This window comes from Otolemur garnettii, unplaced genomic scaffold (assembly GCF_000181295.1).
Source record: "Otolemur garnettii isolate 467f Iridium unplaced genomic scaffold, OtoGar3 scaffold00073, whole genome shotgun sequence".
Taxonomy (NCBI): domain Eukaryota; kingdom Metazoa; phylum Chordata; class Mammalia; order Primates; family Galagidae; genus Otolemur; species Otolemur garnettii.
This window is the reverse complement of record NW_003852468.1, coordinates 175,364-197,716: the sequence shown is the minus strand read 5'-3', so window position 1 is coordinate 197,716 and position 22,353 is coordinate 175,364. Positions and strand designations below refer to the sequence as shown.

The 22,353-nt window shown below is 42.3% G+C and overlaps 1 protein-coding gene across 3 annotated transcripts in view; it reads right to left on the bottom strand.

Moving 5' to 3' along the window:
* Positions 1-17,590: 17,590 nt before the first annotated feature.
* Positions 17,591-22,353, bottom strand: part of ITGA10 (integrin subunit alpha 10) — a 16,502-nt gene continuing 11,739 nt past the window's right edge. For all 3 annotated transcript variants that reach the window (XM_003793777.1, XM_012807657.1, XM_012807656.1), the window contains 5 exons: positions 22,115-22,195; positions 21,865-21,978; positions 19,908-20,003; positions 19,471-19,584; positions 17,591-19,192 (listed from right to left, as the gene is read on the bottom strand). In XM_003793777.1, the coding sequence (XP_003793825.1) occupies positions 19,127-19,192; positions 19,471-19,584; positions 19,908-20,003; positions 21,865-21,978; positions 22,115-22,195 (471 nt within the window). In that variant the 3' untranslated portion in view covers positions 17,591-19,126. The remainder of the gene's footprint in view (positions 19,193-19,470; positions 19,585-19,907; positions 20,004-21,864; positions 21,979-22,114; positions 22,196-22,353) is intronic.

Here is a 22,353-nt window from a genome sequence, read left to right as displayed (position 1 = left end):
CAACAATAATGGCTGCAACCAAAAAATAGCTGGGCGTTGTGGCGGGCGCCTGTGATCCCAGCTACTTGGGAGGCGGAGGCAGGAGACTCGCTTGAGCCCAGGAGTTGGAGGTTGCTGTGAGCAGTGAAGCCACGGCACTCTGCCCAGGGGGACAGCTTGAGGCTCTGTCTCAAAAAAAAAAATTCTTTTTTTAAAGCATCGCTTCGGCAAAAATAAACATTTAAAAAAAAATTAAAGCCAAAAAATAAAATCCTGTCCTCACTATTTTCACTGCTGTTTAAGTTCAGATTCTCAGTAATTCTTGCTTGGTCAGGCACAGCAGCCTGGTCTCTCCTTTTTCCTCCCTGCAGTCCTAGAGAGCCCATTAAATAAAATACAGGTGAACATCTGCAGAATAAACCCAGCGTTTTTCGTTTGTTAAACATAGCTCACAGCAACCGTGGCATCATAGCTCACAGCAACCTCAAACTCTTAGGCTCAAGCCATCCTCTTGTCTCCCCAGTAACTGGGACTATAAGCGCCGGTCAACGCCCAGCTGGTTTTGTTTTCTATTTAGTAGAGATCGGGGTGGGGGTTAGGGGCGTCTCACTTTTGCTCAGGCTGTTCTAGAACTCCTGAGCTCAAAGGATCCTCCCCAACTGCCTCCCAGAATGCTCTGATTACAGGCATGAATTACGGTGCTGCCCCCAGAACTTAACATAGTTTTTATAAGGCTCTTCAGGAGCAGAACTTTGCCTTCTTTCCCAGTCTCTTCTCTCATTGCTTTCACCAAAGAGCCAAAATACTCAGACTATTCTAATTTACTACAATTCCACTTTCAGCTGATGATTATTTCTCTCTGTATTGACTCCTCTTACAATTGGCCCCCACAGGCCAATTTTTTATTTCTGTAGTTTTCCCTTATAATCCTGCCACCCCTAACCCCCAACAAAGTGTGCCTCTTATGTGTGACATACTCCTAGTGCTTACTTATACATTACAACCAACTCTTTGTATTTGCCATTGTTTACATCTTTGTTTTCCCCTACTAGACAGGGCTCTTTGATGGTAGGAATTGTGTTCCATATTACTCCCACTGACTAGCAAAATATTAGGTTCTTAATGTCCACTAAGTGAAAGAATGATAAAAATGAATGAAGAAAAGGCGCAATAAGAAGAAGAAAGGAAGGAACACTGGGGTTGGTTCTCAAACTGGTACTGCTCTAAAGGAAGAATAACAAGCCTGCTGAAGAAGAGCTTGGGTTGGGCTGCGCCTGTGGCTTAGTGAGTAGGGCGCCAGCTCCATATAGCCAGGGTGGTGGGTTCAAACCCGGCCCCGGCCAAACTGTAACAAAAAAATAGCCTGGCTTTGTGGAAGGTGCCTGTAGTCCCAGCTACTCAGGAGGCTGAGGCAAGAGAATCATCGCCTAAGCCCAGGAGTTGAAGGTTGCTATGAGCTGTGATGCCACAGCGCTCTACTGAGGGGGATAAAGTGAAAAAAAAAAAAAAAAAGAATAGCTTGGGGTTAAAGAAAGGCCCCCACCAGAGCTGAGAGGATGAATAGAGCGGAATCTCCTAGGTGGACTAAGAATTTTTTTTTCCTGAGACAGAGTCTCATTTTATTGCCCTTGGTAAGTGCCGTGGTGTCACTTACCAAAGGCAATCTCCAACTCCTGGGCTTAGGAGATTCTCTTGCCTCAGCCTCCCGAGTAGCTGGGACTACAGGCACCTCCCACAACACCCGGCTATTTTTTTGTTGTTGTTATTGTTGCAGTTTGGCCGGGCCCTGTTTGAACCCGCCACTCTTGGTATATGGGGCCTGCGCCCTACTCACTGAGCCACGGGCACCGCCCAGGTGGACAAAGATATTAAAAGTGCTCTGTTAGAATTAAAAATAGAACTACAATGGCTTGGCCCCCATAGCTCAGCAGTTAGGGCACCGGCCACATACACCAGGGCTGGCAAGTTCCAACCGGCCCAAGCCTGCTAAAAACAACAATGACGACAACAACAACAACAACAACAAAAATAGCCAGGCACTGTGGCAGGTGCCAGTAGTCCCAGCTACTTGGGAGGCTGAGGCAAGAGTATTGCTTAAACCCAAGAGTTTGAGGTTGCTGTGAGCTGTGGTGCCACAGCACTCTACCAAGGGTGATATAGTGAGACTCTCAAAAAATAAAAATAAAAATAGAACTACCATTAGATCCAGCAATTGCACTAATGGGGATCTACTAAAAGGAAAAGAAATCATTATGTCAAAAAGATACCTTTATTGTAGCACTATTCACAATAGGGAAAACATGGAATCAGCCTAAGTGTCCATCAGCAGATGAATGGATAAAGAAAATGTGGTATATATACACATATACTGAAATACTATTCAGCCATAAACAAGAATGAAATCATGTTTTTGGCAGCAACATGGATGGAACTGGAGGCTATTGTCTTAAGTGAAACAGCTCAGGCACAGAAAGTCACATACTACAAGTTCTCACTATTGGGATCTAAATAATAGTAATATATGCACATGGATATAGAGCATGGAATCATGGCCAATGAGACTTGGAAGGAGGAGAGGGTGTAGAGAGGAGGTGATGAGAAATTAATGTATACAGTGTACATTATTTAGGTGATGGAGCCACTAAAAGCTCAGATTTTACCACTATGCCATATATTTATGTAACAAAATTGCACTTGTACCCCTTAAATTTATACAAATTATTTATTTCTTTATGTATTTTTTTTTAGACAGAGTCTTACTTTGTCGCCCTCAGTAGAATGAGAGTGCTTGGTGTCATAGCTCACAGCAACCTCAAACTCTTGGGTTCAAGTGAGTCTCTTGCCTCAGCCTCCCAAGTAGCTAGGACTACAGGTGCCTGCCACAACACCCAGTTATTTTGAGGGACAAGGTCTTGCTCTAGCTCAGGCTGGTCTCAAACCCGTGAGTTCAGGCAATCCACCCACCTTGGCCTCCCAGGTGCTAGGATTACAGGCTTCAGCCACTGGGCCCAGCTATGTATTTATTTTTGAGACTCTTTCTCACTTTGTCACTCTGGGGTTGAGTGCCATGGTGTTATCATAGCTCACAGCAACCTCAAACTCTCGGGCTCAAGAGATCCTCCTGCCTCAGCTTCTCAAGTAGCTGGGACTACAGGCACCTGCCACAAGGCCCAGCTAGTCTCCTTTCCCTTCCCTTCCCTTCCTTTCCCTTCCCTTCCCTTCCCTTCACTTCCCTTCCCTTTCCTTCTTTCTTCACAGACTGAAGCTGTCACCCTGGATAGAGTGCTGTGCCATCATAGCTCATAGCAACCTCCAACTTGAGCTCAAGTGATCCTCTTGCCTTAGTTTTTCCATTTTTAGTAGAGATGGGGGTCTCGCTTTTTGCTCAGGCTGAACTCATGAGTCAATCCACCCACCTTGGCCTCCCAGAATGCTAGGATTACAGGTGTGAGCCACCTGACCCGGCCTACTTTTTTTTTTTTTAGTATAGATGGGGTCTCACTCTTTCTCAGGCTGGTCTCAAACTCCTAAACTCAAGCAATCCTCCCACCCTGGCCTCCCAGAGTGTTAGGATTACAGGCATGACCCACCTACTGCTCCGGCCTAAAATTTTTTTTAATTAAAGCACTTAAAATTAAATACATGGACTTATCAAAAAAAATTAAAACAAACTTTGAGGAATATAAAGCCTTATTAAAATGTTGCTGGTGCTGCATGGATTTAATTTAAACCAAAGTCAAAGTATAAAGTTTCCTCTGACTTGACCATTTTTCTTTGTTTCACTTTTGAAAATATGTTGTGAGACCATGTGGTTGTGGTCAGTCACACCTGTAACACTCTGGGAGGCCAAGGCGGGTGCATTGCTTGATCTGAGGAGTTTGAGACCAGCCTGAGCAACAGCTAGACCCCTTTTCTACTAAAAATAGAAAAGCTAGACGGTATCATGTTGCACACCTGTGGTTCCAGATACTCGGGAGGCTGAGGCAAGAGGGTCACTTGAGCCCAAGAGTTTGAGGTTGCTATGAGCTATGATAATGCCACAGTACTCTATCCAGAGTGACAGAGTAAGACTCTGTCTTGAAAAAAAAGAGAGAGAGAGAAAAGAAAAAGAAAATATTTTATGATTGTCACACAATTCCCCAAATTTAGATAATTGGCTGGGCACAGTGGATCATGCCTATTGGCCTCCCAACACTTTGGGAGGCTGGCTTGAGGCCAAGAGTTTTAGATAGGCCTGAACAACACAAGACCCTGTCTCTACAAAATATAGAAAAAAATTACACGATTGTAAGAGGGATTTTATCTACAAATGCAATCAATATAATCTGGTTTCTTGTACTCTCAATGAACCCCCCAAATCAATCAACATATATATTATATATATATATATATATAAAAAATTGGTTGGCTATGGTGATGCATGCTTTCACTCTCAGCGAGCTAATGGAGAGGCTAAGGCAGGAGGATCACTTGAGCCCAGGACTTTGAGGTTGCAGTGAGCTATAATGATACACTGCACTCTAGCCCAGGAGCAGAGCAAGATTTTTTTTTTTTTAAGAGAATTCATAGGCAGTACCTGTGGCTCAAGGAGTAGAGTGTCAGCCCCATAAACTGGAGGTGGTGGGTTCAAAATAAAAAAGAAGAAGGGATAAAACCAGTCTCAGGTAGTCATCTAATCTTTGACAAAGCAAACAAAAGCATTCACTGGGGAAAAGAATCCCTATTTAACAAGTGGTGCTGGGAGAACTGGTTAGCCACATGTAAGGGAATGAAACTGGACCTGCACCTCTCACCACTTACAAAAATTAACTCACAATGGATAAAAGATCTAAATCTAAGACATGAAATAATAAAAACCCTAGAAGGTAGTGGGGGAGAAACTCTTGATCTTATTGGCTTAGAGAAAGAATTTATGAAGAAAATCCCACTAGCAATTGCAGCAACAACGAAAATAAGTAAATGGGACTTGATCAAGTTAAAAAGTTTTCCCATAGCTAAGGACATAATCCACAAAGCAAAAAGACAACCTTTGGCAGGAGGTAGTGTCGTGCACCTGTAGTCCCAGCTACTTCAGAGGCTGAGACAGGAGGATCACTTGAGTTCAGGAGTTCTGGGCCATAGTGTGCTCTGCTGATCAGGTGTCCGCACTAAGTTCAGCATCAAGATGGTGACCTCCCAGGAGCAGGGGGGGCCACCAAGTTGCCTAAGGAGGGGTGAACCGGCCCAGGTCTGAAACAGAGTAGGTCAAAACTTCTGTGCTGATTAGTAGTGAGACTGCACCTATGAATAGCCACTACACTCCAGCCTGGGCAACACAGCGAGACCCATCTCTAAAAAAAAAAAAAGACAACCTTCAGAATGGAAGAAGATGTTTGCATTTATGAATCCACAAAGGGCTAATCATCAGAATCTACAATGAACTAAAGCATGTCAAAAAAAGAAGAGCAAACAACCCCCATTATAAACTGGGCAAGAGACATGAACAGAGACCTTTCTCCTGAGGACAGAAGAATGACGAATAAACACATTTTTTAAAAATGCTGATCATAATGCCTAATTATCAGAAAAATGCAAATCAAAACCACTTTGAGGGCAGCACCTGTGGCTCAGTGAGTAGGGCACCAGCCCCATATACCGAGGGTGGCTGGTTTGAACCTGGCCCCGGCCAAACTGCAACAACAACAAAAAAATAGCTGGGTGTTGTGATGGGCACCTATAATCCCAGCTACTTGGGAGGCTGAGGCAAGGGAATCACCTAAGCCCAAGAGCTGGAGGTTGCTGTGAGCTGTGATGCCATGGCACTCTACCAAGGGTGACATAGTGAAACTCTATCTCTAAAAAAAATAAAATAACACTTTGAGGCCAGGCACAGCTCACGCCTGTATAATCCTAACACTCTGGGAGGCCCAGGCAGGTGGATTGCCTGAGCCAGAGGGAGACCTCATCACTAAAAATAGCTGGGTGTTGTGGCAGGTGCCTATAGTCCCAGCTACGTGGGAGGCTGAAGAGAGAATCGCTTTAGCTCAAGAGTTTGAGGTTGCTGTGAGCTGTGATGCCACAGCACTCTACCAAGGGCAACAAAATGAGACTCTGTCTCAAAAAAAAAAAACAAAAAAAAAAAAACCCATTTTTAGATATCACCTAACCACAGTGAACAAAGCCCATATCGTAAGCAACAGTTGCTAGTGTAGGTACAGAGAGGAAGGAACACTCATACACTGTTGATGGAACTACAAACTAGTATAGCCTCTATGGAAAGAAGATGGAGATTCCTCAAAGAACTAAAAGTAGACCTTCCATTTGACCCTGCAATTTCACTACTAGGCATTTACTCAAATGAAAAAAAGACTTTTTTTTTTGTTTTCGTTTTGAGACAGAGTCTCAAGTTGTCACCCTGGATACATGCCATGGCATCACAGCTCATAGCAACCTCCAACTCTTGGGCTCAACTGATCTTCTTGCCTCATTTTTTCTATTTTTTTTTTCATAGAGACAGTGTCTTGCTTTTTTGCTCAGGCCAGTCTCAAACTCTGGAGCTCAAGCAATCCACCCACCTCAGCCTCCCAGATTGCTGAGATTACAGGTGTAAGCCACCATGCCTGACCTAAAAAAAAAAAAAAAAAAGACATTTTACTATGGGGATATTTGCACTAGAATGTTCATAGCTGCTCAGTTCACAATCTCAAAGATGTGGAAATAACCCAAGTGCCCATCAACACATGAATGGATCGATAAACTATGGTATACGTATACCTTGAAATACTATTCAGCCATAAAAAGATGGAGACTTTGCATCCTTTGTGACAACCTGGATTTGAGAACATTCTCCTAAGTATCCCAAGACTGGAAAAACAAGTATCACATGTACTCAATGATACCAATTTGAAAGTAGGAGATTAACAATCACAGAGCTACATGACAGAAAATCTCAATTAAACTTGAGAAAGGGGTAGGGGCTTAGTAGTTTCCCACACAGTGGGTATAATGCATGGATATATAACAAATTCCTCAGGTGTAGGACACAGTTAGAACACGGTTTTATACCTATCATGTGTAAACTATATAAGCTAATGGTCTATACTCTCATATTGAAAAGGAGGATAAAATTAAAAAGAATGAAAAAAATTAGATAACTGACAGAAATGTCTCCTTCCAAAATGATTATTTTGGCACTGTGTAGATTCAAGTTCTAATCCTTCTCCAATCAGGATTTGCCTTAAATCTTCCAATTTGTTCTTTTTTTTTTTTTTTTTTTAGAGAAAGAGTCTTCAGTTTGTCAGCCTTTTAGGGTGCGTCACAGCCCACAGCAACCTCCAGCTCTCAGGCTTAGGCAATTCTCTTGCCTCAGCCTCCCAAGTAGCTGGGAGGTGCCCGCCACAATGCCTGGCTATTTTTTTGTTGCAGTTTGGCCAGGGCTGGGTTTAAACCCACCACCCTCGGTATATGGGGCCAGCACCCTACTCACTGAGCCACAGGCACTGCCCTGTTCTTTACTATGTATTCACCCAGCAATTATTGTGTGTCCAGTGTATACCAGGCACAGTATTGTAAACCGCATGAATGGAAAAATAAATTAGACATAGTAACTGTCTCTGAGAAGTTTACTTAAGAAACTGAGAATAAGTGTTTTCCTTTTATTCTTAAAATTATAATTAAAGGTATGAATTATTTGGGATATTTTTCTTACTGTATCACTACTGGTAAGCACAGGGATTTTTTATGTGCTCTTTTAATTATATGTATAAAAAATCAGATAAACCAGTCATTGAAGAAATCCACCTCCATTTGGGAGCTAACTGGATGTAAAAAAAGTGAAGGAAGTCTGTCAACATAACTACGGCCTCCATCTCCACTGCGGAAACAGTATGCTCCATAAAGGTTGATTAAATAATTGCCTACATGAAGTGCAGTGAGGGCCATTATGGACCCTTTCCTGATGCAAACAACTCACCAGCTTGACAAAGAATGGTACCCCTGCCTAATAGGCCAAACAGGCCACAATTCTCTGGGGGAAGCAACAAAGGCAGAGACTGGGTCTCTAGGAGGCCATTGCTTAGGTGTGCACATTCCTCGAGGATTCTAGAAAAACTCTGTCTTGAGAATAGCCTGTAAGACATCTTGGTATCTAAAGAAATCAAATAGAGCCAGGTGTGGTGGCTCATACCACTCTGGGAGACTGAGGCGGGCGGATTGCTTGAGCTCAGGAGTTCAAGACCAGCCTGAGCAAGACTGAGACCCTGGTGTCTGCTAGAAATAGAAAAACTAGCTGGGCATTGTGGCAGGTGCCTCTAGTCCTAGCTACTCTGGAAGCTGAGGCAGGAGGATCTTTTGAGCACAAGAATTTGAGGTTGCTGTGAGCTATGTTGACACCACAGCACTCTACTGAGGGTGACAGAGTGAGACTCTGTCTCAAAAAATAAATAGGCTGAGTGCAGTTGCTCATGCCTATAATCCTAGAACTCTGGGAGGCCGAGGCTGGTGGATTGCCTGAGCTCACAGTTGGAGACCAGCCTGAGCCAGAGCAAGACCCCTTCTCTAAAAATAGCCAGGCATTGTGGCAGGCACTTATTGTCCCAGCTACTCGGGAGGCTGAAGCAAGAGAATTGCTTGAGCTCAAGAGTATGAGGTTGCTGTGAGCTATGAAGCCACAGCACTCTACTGAGGGTGACAAAGTAAAATTCTGTCTCAAAAATAAATAAATAAATAAATAAATAAATAAATAAAATGCATGTCTTGGAAAAGGAGGTAAGATAGCCTACTGGAGCCAGTTTTTGTTGTTGTTTTTGAAACAGAGCCTCAAGCTATCACCCTAGATAGAGTGCGGTGGCATCACAGCTCACAGCAACCTCCAACTCCTGGCCTCAAGCGATTCTCCTGCCTCTGCCTCCCAAGTAGCTGGGACTACAGGCACCCACCACAATGCCTGGCTATTTTTTGGTTGCAACTGTCATTGTTGTTTGGCGGGCTGGGCTGGATTTGAACTGCCATCTCAGATGTATGTGGCTGGCACCTTAGTCACTTGAGCCACAGGCGCTGAGCCTGGAGCCAGTTTTTGACAGAGGTTCCCATCCAAAAGGAGAGATAATGGACAAAATGAACTTAATGAAGCTGAAAGTCAGGAGCTGAGCTAAGAAAGATTGATGAGTGCACATAATCCCTGCTGAAGCAAGCTGTACCTCCAAGGAAACAAACCACAAGTACAAAACCCATTGCCAAGAGGATGAGAGACCCCTCCCCCAAGAAAGTGGCTTGCTGTGTGCTCTCTACAAGTGAGCAGTAAACAGAAGACCTCTTATTTTACCCCATAGAAGAGAGCCACTGAATGCCGGGACTCCTCTAGAGAGGTCCCACCTGTGAGCCTAGGCATTCTCTTGCCTGGCATAAAGTTGAACAAATATCCCCACCACCACCCCACCCCCCGCAATGCTGAACTCCCAGTCCACCCTTCCCCCCTCACCTGGTGGTCTGGAAGCCTGCCCCCTACAGACTCAGGAGTTTCTGGTAATTCCTTGGGAGGGCTAGGCATTGCCCTCCTGGGTGTAGCTGTGCTGAAACTGTGAATGGAGTGGAAGTTGGGGGATGCAGGGGAGGGGGAGAAGCTTGGTGCAGTGGCAGTAAGTGGTCTTGATGGCTTTCCTACCCAGGGTCAGATTTTGGAGAGACACTTTCCCAATTCTGTGCACCAATGGGAGGGAGCTGGACCTTGGTCCTGCAGGGGTGACAGAGGCAGAGTGCAGCTGGAGCCAAGGCCCAGACTATGTGGGAGTGAAATAGGTCCCGCCAGACTGGTGGAACACTTCCCACTTTCCGTTGAGCACTGGAGAGAGCCAGGCTTCAGTCCATCCAGGTTGCCTGCTGGTGGCAGAGTGCAGGGGCTGAGGAGGCACTGACTCCCCTTTGACACTGGCAGGTGCATATCTCTGGCACCTTTGCTCATTGGAAGGAACCAGGCCACCAGCTACTTAGGGTTACCAGTGGCAGGGCATGGTGTGGTGTAAAGCAGGGAAGAAAGCAGCAATCCCTCTGGACTGACTCTTTGGCTGGGGGGGGTGGCCTTCCTGACTCCATTGAGCATTGGAGGGAGCTATACTCCAGCCTCTCGGGTCAGGATGGAGCTGCTTGTGGATCTCTGCTATCAGGTTGCTGGAGACCTTTTGAACTTTCCCAATTGAGCAGAGATTGTGCTGCCTGGGGCAACTGGTTTGGAACTCCTGACTGGGGCTGGCCACCAGGAGACCCTCCAAGGCTAAGCCATGGTTGTGTTGTAGTGGGAGGGGCTGATTCTCCTCTTCCAGTTGTCACTGGTAAGGGGTGGGGGTGTCTCAGTTGCTTGTATCTCTCCCCAACTGAGATTTCAGTCTAAATCCACCACCTCATTAGGATTGGATAGAGGCTGGCTGAATACAAGACAAAGCCAGCTAGCCCCATCACACCAGTGAGGTCCTCAGAGTCTCTGGCTATAGGTCTGAGAGGGACCTTTGTAAAGCTGTAGGAGAAAAGCCACAATCAGCAGTCCTAGCTCTTTGCTAAAGGACTGGTTAACTACAATTCCTGGACCCCTCAATCCAATCTCATCCTACCAGCTTTACTAGCCAAACAGTGGAAAATAATCATGGAATGGAACCAACAGAAGTACTCTGGCAACATGAATAATCAAAGTAGATCAACTCCCCCAAGGAATGACGAAGGAGATATGCAGAAAGTGTCATTCATAAACAAATGGCTAAAATGTCAGAATATGGATGGTTTCAGAATATGGATGACAAAATGAATAGAAGGAAAGGAGGGAAAGATGGAAATAGAAATCCAAAGAGTTGTGCAAAATTGTCTCAAGAAATCCATGAATTAAAGACAAAATCACCAAGGATATGGACATAATGAGAAAGGAGATAGCAGAGCTCAAGGAATTGAAAAAGCTATTCAAGGAGCTTCAAAATATGGTAGAGTCCATCAGTAATAGAGTTGAGCAGGCAGAAGAAAAGATCTCTGAAATTGAAGACAAAGCTTTTCGATGCTCCCAAACATTCAAAGAGGCAGAGAGATAGAGAGCAAAAACTGATCACTCCCTGAGAGAGGTGTGGGATCACTCCAAAAGATCAAACATTCGTCTTATAGGAATTCCTGAAGGAGAAGAGGATGGTCCTAAAGGCACAGACACTCTATCCCAAGATATTATGGGGCAGAATTTCCCAAACATTGTAAGAGATACAGAAATTCAGATAGTAGGCAGTTTCAGAACCCCAACAAGACTCACTCCAAATAAAGCATCTTGTAGACACATTGTCATTAACCTTGCCAAAGTTAATATGAAGAAGAAAATTCTGCAAGCAGCCAGATGTAAGTAAAGTATAACATACAAGGGGAAGAATATTAGAATGACAGCAGATCTCTCAGTCAAAACTTTTCAAGACAGAAGAGGATGGTCATTGACTTTCAATTTCCTAAAAGAAAACAATTTTCAGCCCAGGATCCTGTATCCAGCTAAATTGAGTTTCATTTGTGATGGAGAAAACAAATACTTTACTGACTTGCACATGTTGAAGAAATTAGCCATAACTAAACCAGCTCTCCAGGATATTCTCAGATCCATCCTCCGTAATGATCAGCATAATGGTCTACCATCAAAGTAAACTCACCCAGAAAGTCTTGAACAAAACCTAACTTCCACAATGGTGACAGGATTAAAAATATCCACTGGACATTTGAAAAACATGACACACAAAATAGTACCATGCTTATAAATTCTCTCAATTAATGTGAATGGCTTAAATTGTCCTCTAAAGAGGCACAGGTTGGCTGAATATATACAAAAACTCAGGCCAGATATCTATTGCATGCAAGAGTCTCATCTTACCTTAAAGGGTAAAAAGAGTCTCAGGGTGAAGGGATGGATATCTATAACACAGGCAAATGGAAATCAGAAAAAAGTAGGCATTGCAATTTCATTTAAGGATAGAATTGGTTTTAAACCAGCAAAGATAAGGGAAGATAAGGATGGACAATTCATATTTGTCAAGAGAAACATTCAACATGAAGAATGTGTGTTCCGGCTCGGCTCCTATGGCACCTGTGTTTCTCTTTTGATAATTAACATTTATGCACCTTAACAGAATGCTCCTCAATTTATAAAGCAAACCTTAATGAATACAAACAATTTGATATCTTCCTGCACTATAATAGCTGGAGTTTTTAACACCCCTTTGGCAGTTTTGGATAGATCCTCCAAGAAGAAACTAAACAAATAAATAATAGACTTAAACTCAACCCTAGAAAAAAATAGACTTAACAGACAACTACAGAACATTTCATCCTACTAAAACTGAATACACATTTTTTTTTGAGACAGAGTCTCACTTTGTCACCCTTGGTAGAGTGAGGTGGCATCACAGCTCACAGCAACCTCAAACTCTTGGGAGCTTAAGCAATTCTCATGCCTCAGCCCCCCTTGTAGCTAGGACTATAGGCGCCAGCCATAACACCCAGCTATTTTTTTGTTGCAGTTGTCATTGTTGTTTAGCTGGCCTGAGCTGGGTTTGAATCTGCAACCCTTGGTTTATGTGGCTGGCACTGTAACTACTATGCTATAGGAGCCAAGCCTGAACACACATTCTTCTCATCAGCCCTTGGATCATCCTACAAAATTGATCATATCTCAGGACACAAGTCTAACCTCAGAAAATTTAAAAGTATAGAAATTATTCCTTGTATCTTCTTGGGCCATCACAGAATAAAAGTTGAACTCAACAGCAACAGGAATCTTCATACTCAAAGTCATGGAAACTAAAAAACCTTATGCTGAATTATAGCTGGGTCAAAGATGAGATTAAGAAGGAAATTATATTGAAGACACAAATTATCAAAACCTGTGGAATACTGCAAAGGCGATCCTAAGAGGGAAATTGGAAGCCTTCGTCAAGAAAACAGAAAGAGAGGACGTCAACAATTTAATGGGTCATCATCTCAAGCAACTGGAAAAGGAAGATCATTCCAACCCCAAATCCAGCAGAGGAAAAGAAATAACCAAAATTAGAGCAGAATTAAATGAAATTGAAAATAAAAGAATCATTCAGAAGATCAATGAATCAAAAAGTTGGCTTTTTGAAAAGATAACAAAATTGATAAACCTTTGGCTAACCTAATCAGAGACAGAAAAGTAAAATCTCTAATATCATCCATCAGAAACAATAAAGGAGAAATAACAACAGACACCTCAAAAATTTAAAAAATCCTCAATGATTACTATAAAAATCTCTATTCTCAGAAATATGAAAATCTGGAGGAAATGGACCAATCCTTGGAAGCACACCACCTTCCTAGACTCAGCCAGAAAGAATTAGAAATTTTGACTAGACCTATATCAAGCATTGAAATAGCATCAACTATATGAAATCTACCAAAAAAAGAAAAGTCTAGGACCAGATGGCTTCACATCAGAATTCTACCAAATCTTTAAAGAAGAACTAGTACCTATATTACATAACCTTTTCCAAAACATAGAAAAAAAAGAAATATTTCCCAATACATTCTATGAAGCATATATCACCCTGATCCCCAAACCAGGAAAGGATCCAACAAAGAAAGAAAGCTATAGACTAATATCATTAATGAATATCAATGCATAAATATTCAATAAGACCCTAGCAAATGGTGGCACCTGTGGCTCAGGGAGCAGGGCACCAGCCCCATACGCCGAGGGTAGCAGGTTCAAGCCCAGCCCTGGCAAAACTGCAAAAAAAAAAAAAAAGATTCTAGCAAACAGAATTCAACAACACATCAAAAAAATTATACACCATGTTCAAGTTGGCTTTATTCCATGGTTGTAAGGTTGCTTCAACATATGTAAATCTATAAATGTAATACATAACATAAATAAAATAAAAACACAGACCATATGACTTTCTAAATTGATGCAGAAAAAGCTTTTAATAATATCCAGCATCCTTTCATGTCCAGAACACTTAAGAAAATAGACTTGGATGGGTAATTTCTTAAACTGATAGAGGCCACATACAGCAAACCCACAGCCAATATCATATTGAAGGGAGTAAAATTGAAAACATTTCCACTCAGATCTGGAACTAGGCAAGGATGTCCATTATCTCCACTGCTATTCAACATAGTAATGGAAGTCTTAGCCATTGCAATCAGGCAAGAGAAGGCAATCAAGGGTATCCAAATGAGGTCAGAGGAGATCAAACTCCACTCTTTGTGGATAATATGACCTCCTACCTGGAAAACCAGGGACTCAACTACAAAACTCTTAGAAGTGATCAGTACAGCAGCATCTCAGGTTACAAAAGTAATACTTACAAATCAGTAGCTTTTATATATGCCAACAATAGTCAAGCTGAAAATATAGTCAAGGACTCTATTCCTTTTATACTAATGCCAAAGAAGATGAAATATCTGGGAATTTACCTGACAAAGAATGTGAAAGATCTTATAAAGAGAATTACGAAACTCTGAGAAAAGAAATAGCTGAAGATGTTAACAAATGGAAAAACATGCCATGCTCATGGCTGGGAAGAATCAACATTGTTAAAATGTCCATAGTACCCAAAGCAATCTACAGATTTAATGCAATCCCTAGTAAAGCATCATTGTCATACTTTAAAGATTTTGAAAAAATACTACTTCGTTTTATATGGACTCATAAAAAACCTCAAATAGCCAATACATAAATAAAAACAAATCAGAAGGTATCACATTACCAGACTTCAGGCTATACTACAAATCAATAGTGATCAAAACAGCATGGTACTGGCACAAAAATAGAAAGGTAGATATAAGGAACAGAATAGAGAACCAAGAGATGAACCCAGCCACTTATCATCATTTGGTCTTTGATATGATTAGCCTATCAAAAGTATTCATTGGGGGAAAGATTTCTTATTTAACAAATGGTGCTAGGTAAACTGACTGGCAACCTATAGAAGACTGAAACTGGACCCTTACCTTTCACCACTAACAAAAATTAGGGCAGCGCCTGTGGCTTAGTGAGTAGGGCACCAGCCCCATATACCAAGGGTGGCAGGTTCAAACTGCAACAAAAAATAGCCAGGCATTGTGGCAGGCGCCTGTAGTCCCAGCTACTTGGGAGGCTGAGTCAAGAGAATCACCCAAGCCCAAGAGCTGGAGGTTGTGAGCTGCGAAAGTGAGATTCTGTTTCTAAAAAAAAAAAAAAGATTTACAACAAAAGTTGATTCTCACTGGATAAAAGATTTAAAATTAAGACATGAAACTATACAAATACTAGGAAACAGTGCAGGGAAACTGCTTGAAGAAACTGGCCTGGGAGAATATTTTATGCGGAGGATCCCCCCAGGCAATTGAAGCAACACCAAAAATATATTACTGGGATCTGATCAAACTAAAAAGCTTCTGCACACCCAAGGACACAGTAAGTAAAGCAAGCAGACAGCCCTCAGAATGGGAGAAGATATTTGCAGGTTATGTTTCTGACAAAGATCTGATAACTAGAATCCAAAGAGAACTCAAACTAATCAATAAGAAAAGAACAAATAACCTCATTTCTTTGTGGGCAACAAACTTGAACAGAAGCTTCCCTGAAGACAGGTGCATGGCCTACAAACACATGAAAAAATGTTCATCATCTTTAATCATCAGAGAAATGCAAATCAAAACCACTTGAAGATACTATCTAACTCCAGTAAGTTTAGCCCACAAAATCCCAAAACCACAGATGTTGGTGTGAATGTGGAGAGAAGGAACACTTTTGCACTGCTGGTGGGAATGCAAGCTAATATGTCCTTTTTGGAAAGAAGTTTGGAGAATATTCAAGGAACTAAAAGTAGACCTGCCATTCAATCCTGCAATTCCTCTACTAGGTATATACCCAGATGATCAAAAATCATTTTACAACAAAGACATGTGCACCAGAATGTTTATTGCAGCTCAATTCATAATTTCCAAGTCATGGAAGCAGGCCAAATACCCAACAACCTATGAATGGATTAACAAATTGTGGTATATGTTTAACATGGAATACTATTGCAACCATAAAAATTATGGAGAATTTACAGTTTTATGTTTACCTGGATGGAGCTGGAACATATTCTTCTTAGTAAAGTATCTCAATAATGGAAGAAAAAGTATCCAATGTACTCAATACTATTATGAAACCAACATATGATCACCTACACTTTCATACAATGATAAAACACAACTGTAGTCCAGAAAGGAGAGAAGAGGAGAAAGAGGGGATAGGAAAGAGGAGGTCAGGAGGAGGGAAGGTATTTAGTGGGACCTCACCTAATGTGCACAATGCAAGGGTACATGTCAAAACTACTAAGCATAGAGTATAAATGTCTTAACAAATAAGTAAGCAAGTTGAAGGTTATGTTAACCAGTGATGTAAGCATTCCAAATTATATATCAAATCAGCACATTGTACCCTACAAATGCATTAATGTACACAGTTATGATTTAATTAAAAAATGCATGTCTTACTGTGGAATAAAACAAAATGAAAGAAAATAAAGAAATCAGATAGATTTTATTTCCACCATTAGAACCTTAAATTAATCAAGTAATTATAACCTTAAAAGCTCAGTAACTTCAAATAGGACAAAGCATAGGATAAGATTTAGTGGAAGGAGACATTAGCACATAGAAGCAAATTTTCAGGGTCTGGGGGATGGGTCATGAGAACAAGAACACCAGCTGGTGCTTCAGTATACCTTCTCACTTAATCCTCACAACACAGGGAGGATGGACTATTTTATGACAAAATATTTGTATACTTGTAGTTATCATTTATTGAGCAGTTATTATGGATTATCTCATTTAGTCCACATGACTCTCATAGGTTTTAAGATAAGAAAGCTACAACTTAGAGCAGTCAAATCTGTCCCAGGTCAAACAAACTTTAAATGGTTTAGCCCAGCAGCACCCGTAGTTCAGTGGGTAGGGCGCTGGCCACATACACTGAAGCTGGTGTGTTCGAATCCAGCCTGGGCCAGCTAAAACAACAATGACGATTGCAACAACAACAAAAAATAGCCAGGCATTGTGGCCGGTGCCTATAGTCCCAGCTGCTTGGGAGACTAAGGCAAAAGAATCGCTTAAGCCCAAGAGTTTGAGGTTGCTGTGACACCACAGCATTCTACCCAGGGTGACAGCTTGAGACTCTGTCTCAAAAAAAGTAAAAATAAATAAATGGCATAGCCTGAATTTAAACACAAGTCTGTCTTCACTTTTTTTGTAGTTAGGAGAAGGGAAGAGAAGTTTATTGATTTTTGTCTTCGTTGTTAACCACTCGACTACATAGCCTCTTAGTGTTATCTGAGCCACAGGAAAGTTATGACTTACTGCTCAAGGTCACATAGCTAATAAATGGAAGACCTGGGATTTCAATCCAGGCCTATGTGCTCCTCAAACCTACACACTTTAGGCTCTATAGTTAATTAAATAGGTAAGAATTGCAGGAGGCTGGAGCACATCACCAGTGGGAAAGCCACAGAAAACACTTGAAACACTTCATAACTTTGCCTTTCAGAGAATCCACTCTGTAAGTTCTCAGGCCAAGCAAGAATCCACCTCTTGCCATTAATAAGCAGCCTATATCCTTAGAAACTAATAGAGCCAGAAGTCATTTAACGCTGAACTTTATTTGTTTTAACCATCTGATATACTGTTCACCCCGCTAGAGACAATGCTCATGATGGTAGACCTCTGCAGAGACATGCCAAAATAAACATTGTGGTCAGGCCTCAGGAGCAGCCTGGAAGGACAGGTTCTGTGGTTGCTGGTCAACTATCCAATCATGTCTTCTCTCTTCTCAGATAAGAATGGGTGTTGATTCTTCAAATGGCTATCAGAGTTGCACTCTGGAGACCAATAACTGACTTCAGTATCCAAAAATCTGTATTACATAAAAGTATCAGTTACCCAGTTGTTTATGAGAATCCAATTACCTTTACTGGCAAGGACCAAAATATGAAAGCACGGAATGGTGGGGGTCAGAGGTGGAAATTAACTTGGGAATTTCCAGTTAACATCAAGAAAGGACTGGCAAACTGATTTCACCGGAGAAAACAAAATATGACTAGGGTTGCCCCAGAAACATTTTCCTAGGAGCTATTTGTGCTGTACCTCATACCCACGGCTTTGGTGTGTTAATGCAGACCCCCACTTGGTCAGATCCCATGGGGCTGCTGCTTCCCAAAGCTTGTAAGGTGAAAGGAGTTCCTACCAGCAGGCAGCAACCCTCTTCCTTCTGCTTTCTATAAGGAGCCCCAAGGAAGGCTCAAGAGGAAATAGACCTGAGAGAAGCAGAGAAAACATCGTCCAGAGAACCCAGTCTTCTCTGCTATTCCAGTTCTGGCCACCTGGGGGCCCCTGGCTCCAGAAAATCAGGCACCAGGCCTGGCTTTTCTCCCAGGGACGGTTGTAACTAAGCAGGCCAGCCCATGGCCAGCAAGCCTGGGGGCAGCTCCATTTTACCAGCACCTGAGGGCGGCCGAGTGCACCACAGTCTCAGGTTTCAGGGGGGATGGCAGTTGCCTGTCTAAAGGGTTCTCTGTTCCTTGGAATTGTACAAAATGTCTCTTGTGGCTTTTCCTCCTCCCTCCTTTTTTCCTGTTGACTCTCTCCATCCGGCTCTATGAATCACCAGACTCCACAGGAAAGCAGCAGATGTTGACTTTACTTCTTTCTCTCAAGCCAACCTCGGCTCCCTCCTGTGGTGTGGGAGCAGGCAGGAAGGTGAACGGGTGGGAGAATGGAGGAAGATAATTCCAAATTGTGAGGGAGGACAAAGAGAGAATCTGAAAGAAATCAGAGATGTAGACAAAAAAAAAAAAAAAAAACCAACACCTAAATTCCTGGGGATGAGGAAAAATGGGCCCAAACAAAGATCACAAAGTTGGCTATGGAACCAGGATCCTGAGGAGGAGGGGACCACAGGATGGGAGTGTTGCTGGTTTTGATGCCAACCCTTCTTGTCTGAGGTAAAGCCTCATCTCTTGCCAGCAGCATCCTTGTGACTCAAAAGTTGTCAGGCTGCTGGTCTGGAGAGATAGTCCAGAGGCTTATTCTTGTCCCATATGAGCCCCCAAATCTCTGCTCATATGCAAGTCTCTTGAAGAAGCTGCCAGGGAGGCCTTTCTAGAGCCTTATTCTATATTCATTGCTCCAACTTCTGTTCTTGTTTTTCTTCCTCAGGGATTTTCTTACGGGCAAAGAAGCCAAGCTGTAGAGGAAGAAATAAGAATCATTGCCAAATGCCTTGAATGGGGACCTTGCCAATAGCCCTCAAACTTATCTGAGGTCTTTACTTTTGTTCTGCTTCCAAAAATGAGATTCACATTTATTATTTTATTTGGCTTACTTTAATTTCACCAACATCTGGATTATAGTGAAGAAGATACAGACATGACACACATAGCCTGCACAAATCCCATTCTCCCTACTATCATCCTTCAACTTGTGGGTACCATGCTCCACATTCCCAACTAAAGCAGGGCTTACCTTCCACAGGCAGAAGACCAGGAGAGCAAGCAGGAGGAGCCCTCCCAGGACACTGCCAATGAGGATCCAAAGGGAGATAAGGATAGGGTGAGTCTGAATCACCTCCAGGAGACTCTATATGAGGAAAAGAGGGTTTTTTGGTTTTTTGTTTGTTTGTTTTGTTTTGTTTTGTTTTGTTTTTTGCTATACCCTTTATCCCAGATAGCCTTGCCCAACATTCTAGCAAAGATGGCCCCCAAATAGAATAAATAAAGTCTTTCTACACAAAGGAAAGAAACTGAGCCAGGAATGGAGGCAGTAGGACTCTAACATCCTGATTTTCACTTCTGACTCACTGACTACGGCTTAATGGAGATGCCTTTATTCTGAAAGATCCCCCATCACCCATTCCCATCATCGTTATTTTCACAGCTTTCAAACGCAGTCTCCATCCCCACCTCACTCCAACGGGAGGCTTCAGTCAGCTGTAGAACACTGCCCTCCTCGGTTCCCAACTCAAAGGTGCTGACCACTGTCAGAGACTTGAACTTGGCCTGTTGAACAAGTGAAGAGGAAGAAATTTAAAGTGAGCCTTCATCAGGTAGTGAGGGTCTTTGGAACCCCAAGAACCAAGTTAAAGCTGAAAGGCACAACTTCCCAGGCAATTAAGACCAGAAGAAAATGTTGATGACCAATGGGAAATGAGACAAAAGATAATAGCTAGAAAGCTTCTTGTCCTTTATATATGTTGTTTGCTGTACCTGAAGTGCATTCTACTCCCCTTTCCTTAGCCTCTTCTCTTCCCTTAGGTTAAAGTTTAGATGTCATCCCCACTGGGAATTAGGGCATTGTTTCCTCCTAACCCCCACCAATCCTGGTGTTTACTTCTCTTTTACCACTGAACTATAAGATCCTCGAGGTTAAGGGCTGTGTCTTCTGAACCCTAGTGCCTAATGCCTAACACAGTACCAAGTATATGGTGGTTTCTCAATAAATCTCTGTTGAAAGAATGAATAAATGAATGAAAGAAAGATACCCAAGAAGGATAAAGAGAACCAGACTTGGAGAAAGGTGGTTTGTCAGATTTATCTTTCCAAAAACAAATGCCTACATTCCAGGGATCTTGTGTTATTGAAAGTAGATGATACCTGGGGAAGCACAGTATCAACCCCTAGTCCTAATTAGCCCTTGTAATTTTTTGTTTGTTTGTTTTAAGACAGTCTCACTCTGTCATCCTGGATAGAGTGCCATGGAGTCATCATAGCTCTCAGCAACCTTAGTCTCTTGGGCTCAAGCTGTGCTCTTGTCTCAGCCTCCCAAGTAACTGGGACTACAGGTACCTTCACAACTCCTGGCTAGTTTTTCTATTTTTTAATAAAGACATGGGTTTTTCTCTTGCTCAGGCTGGTTTCAACCTCCTGAACTCAAGTAATTCACCCAGCTCAGCTTCCCAGAGTGCTAGGATTACAGGCATGAGCTGCCACTTCCCCCCTACCCTTATGATTAAGATGTAATTTCTCTGCTCAGGAACTCACACTGATCCTGGCTCCCTGTCTATTAAGTTCAATTTTATTTCCCTAGCTTCAGAGATCTTTCATAATCTAGATCCCTCCCAACATACTCTTACTTCCCATTACTTTCTAATACAAATCCTGCATATAATATCAATTATTCATTTAACCAAAATGCACTAAGCACTTACAATGACTTAGGCATGGGGCTAAATGTTGGGGATATTCCCCTTGGTACTAACTTAATATATGGCCTTTTATAGACCAGTCAATGGATTATTAGCTGATTAAACTGAGGAATCCTGTAAATGATGATTAGTCATTGATATAGCACCAAGGAATGATAAATGGAAGAAAATACAAGGACAATAACTAGATTTTATTGAGTATTGACCATATATTAGCTCATTATTCATTTATTCTTTCCAACAACCCCATAAAATAGGTATTATTGTCCTCATTTATTTACTTATTTTTCTTTAAGACAGGGTCTTACTTTGTTGATCTCAGTAGAGTGCTGTAGTATCATAGCTCACAGCAATCTCAAACTCTTGGACTCAAGCAATCCTTGTACCTCAGCCTCCCAAGTTAGCTGGGACTACAAGCATCCACCACCACACCAGCTATGTTTTAGAGATGGTGTCTCACTCTTGCTTAGGCTGGTCTTGAACTCCTAAGCTCAAGTGATCCACCCACTTCAGCAGATCTTCCACCACCCAGAATATATCGCCATTATTTTAGAGATCAGGAAAAAGAAGCTTAGAGTGATGAAGTAACTTGCTCACCATTAAAGATAATAAGACACAAAAGCAAAACTTGAATATGGCTCTGTCTACCTGCAAATCCTATGCTACAATCCCAGATAGGAACTGAAGGGGAGGATAGTAGAAAAAGAAAGATTTACCTTTCGGAAAAATTCATTGTGAACTAGCCGCAGTAGTCCAACAGAAGCCTCAGTCCCCTTGGCCAGCTGCCCAAGGTGGCAGGTCACCACCTGACACCGAGTATTGCTTCCATTCTACCAGAAGAGATAGACAGATCAGGAACCTGGGATGGTAGGATCCCCCTCTTACTCCCTCCAGCTCCCACTGTCCTATCCCAGGGTACCCAACTCTACTTGCATTCCCATTCCAGACACCCCCTATTACTTGTACCAGTCTGTTTGTGTGCTGAAGCTCCTCTGGATGTACAGGGGGCCTGAAGGGATCGGTCAGATTCTGCACCGTGCAGCTTGCCTAGAGGAAGGACCAACTTGAAAAACCCTCCTAATGGAGTGAGCCAGCCACTCCAGGTTGAGCAGGGACATACTGCCCACACTTGTAGTTCTTCCTTTTATTATCTTTCTTTTTCTTTTTCTTTCTTTCTTTCTTTTTTTTTTTTTTTTTTTTTTTTT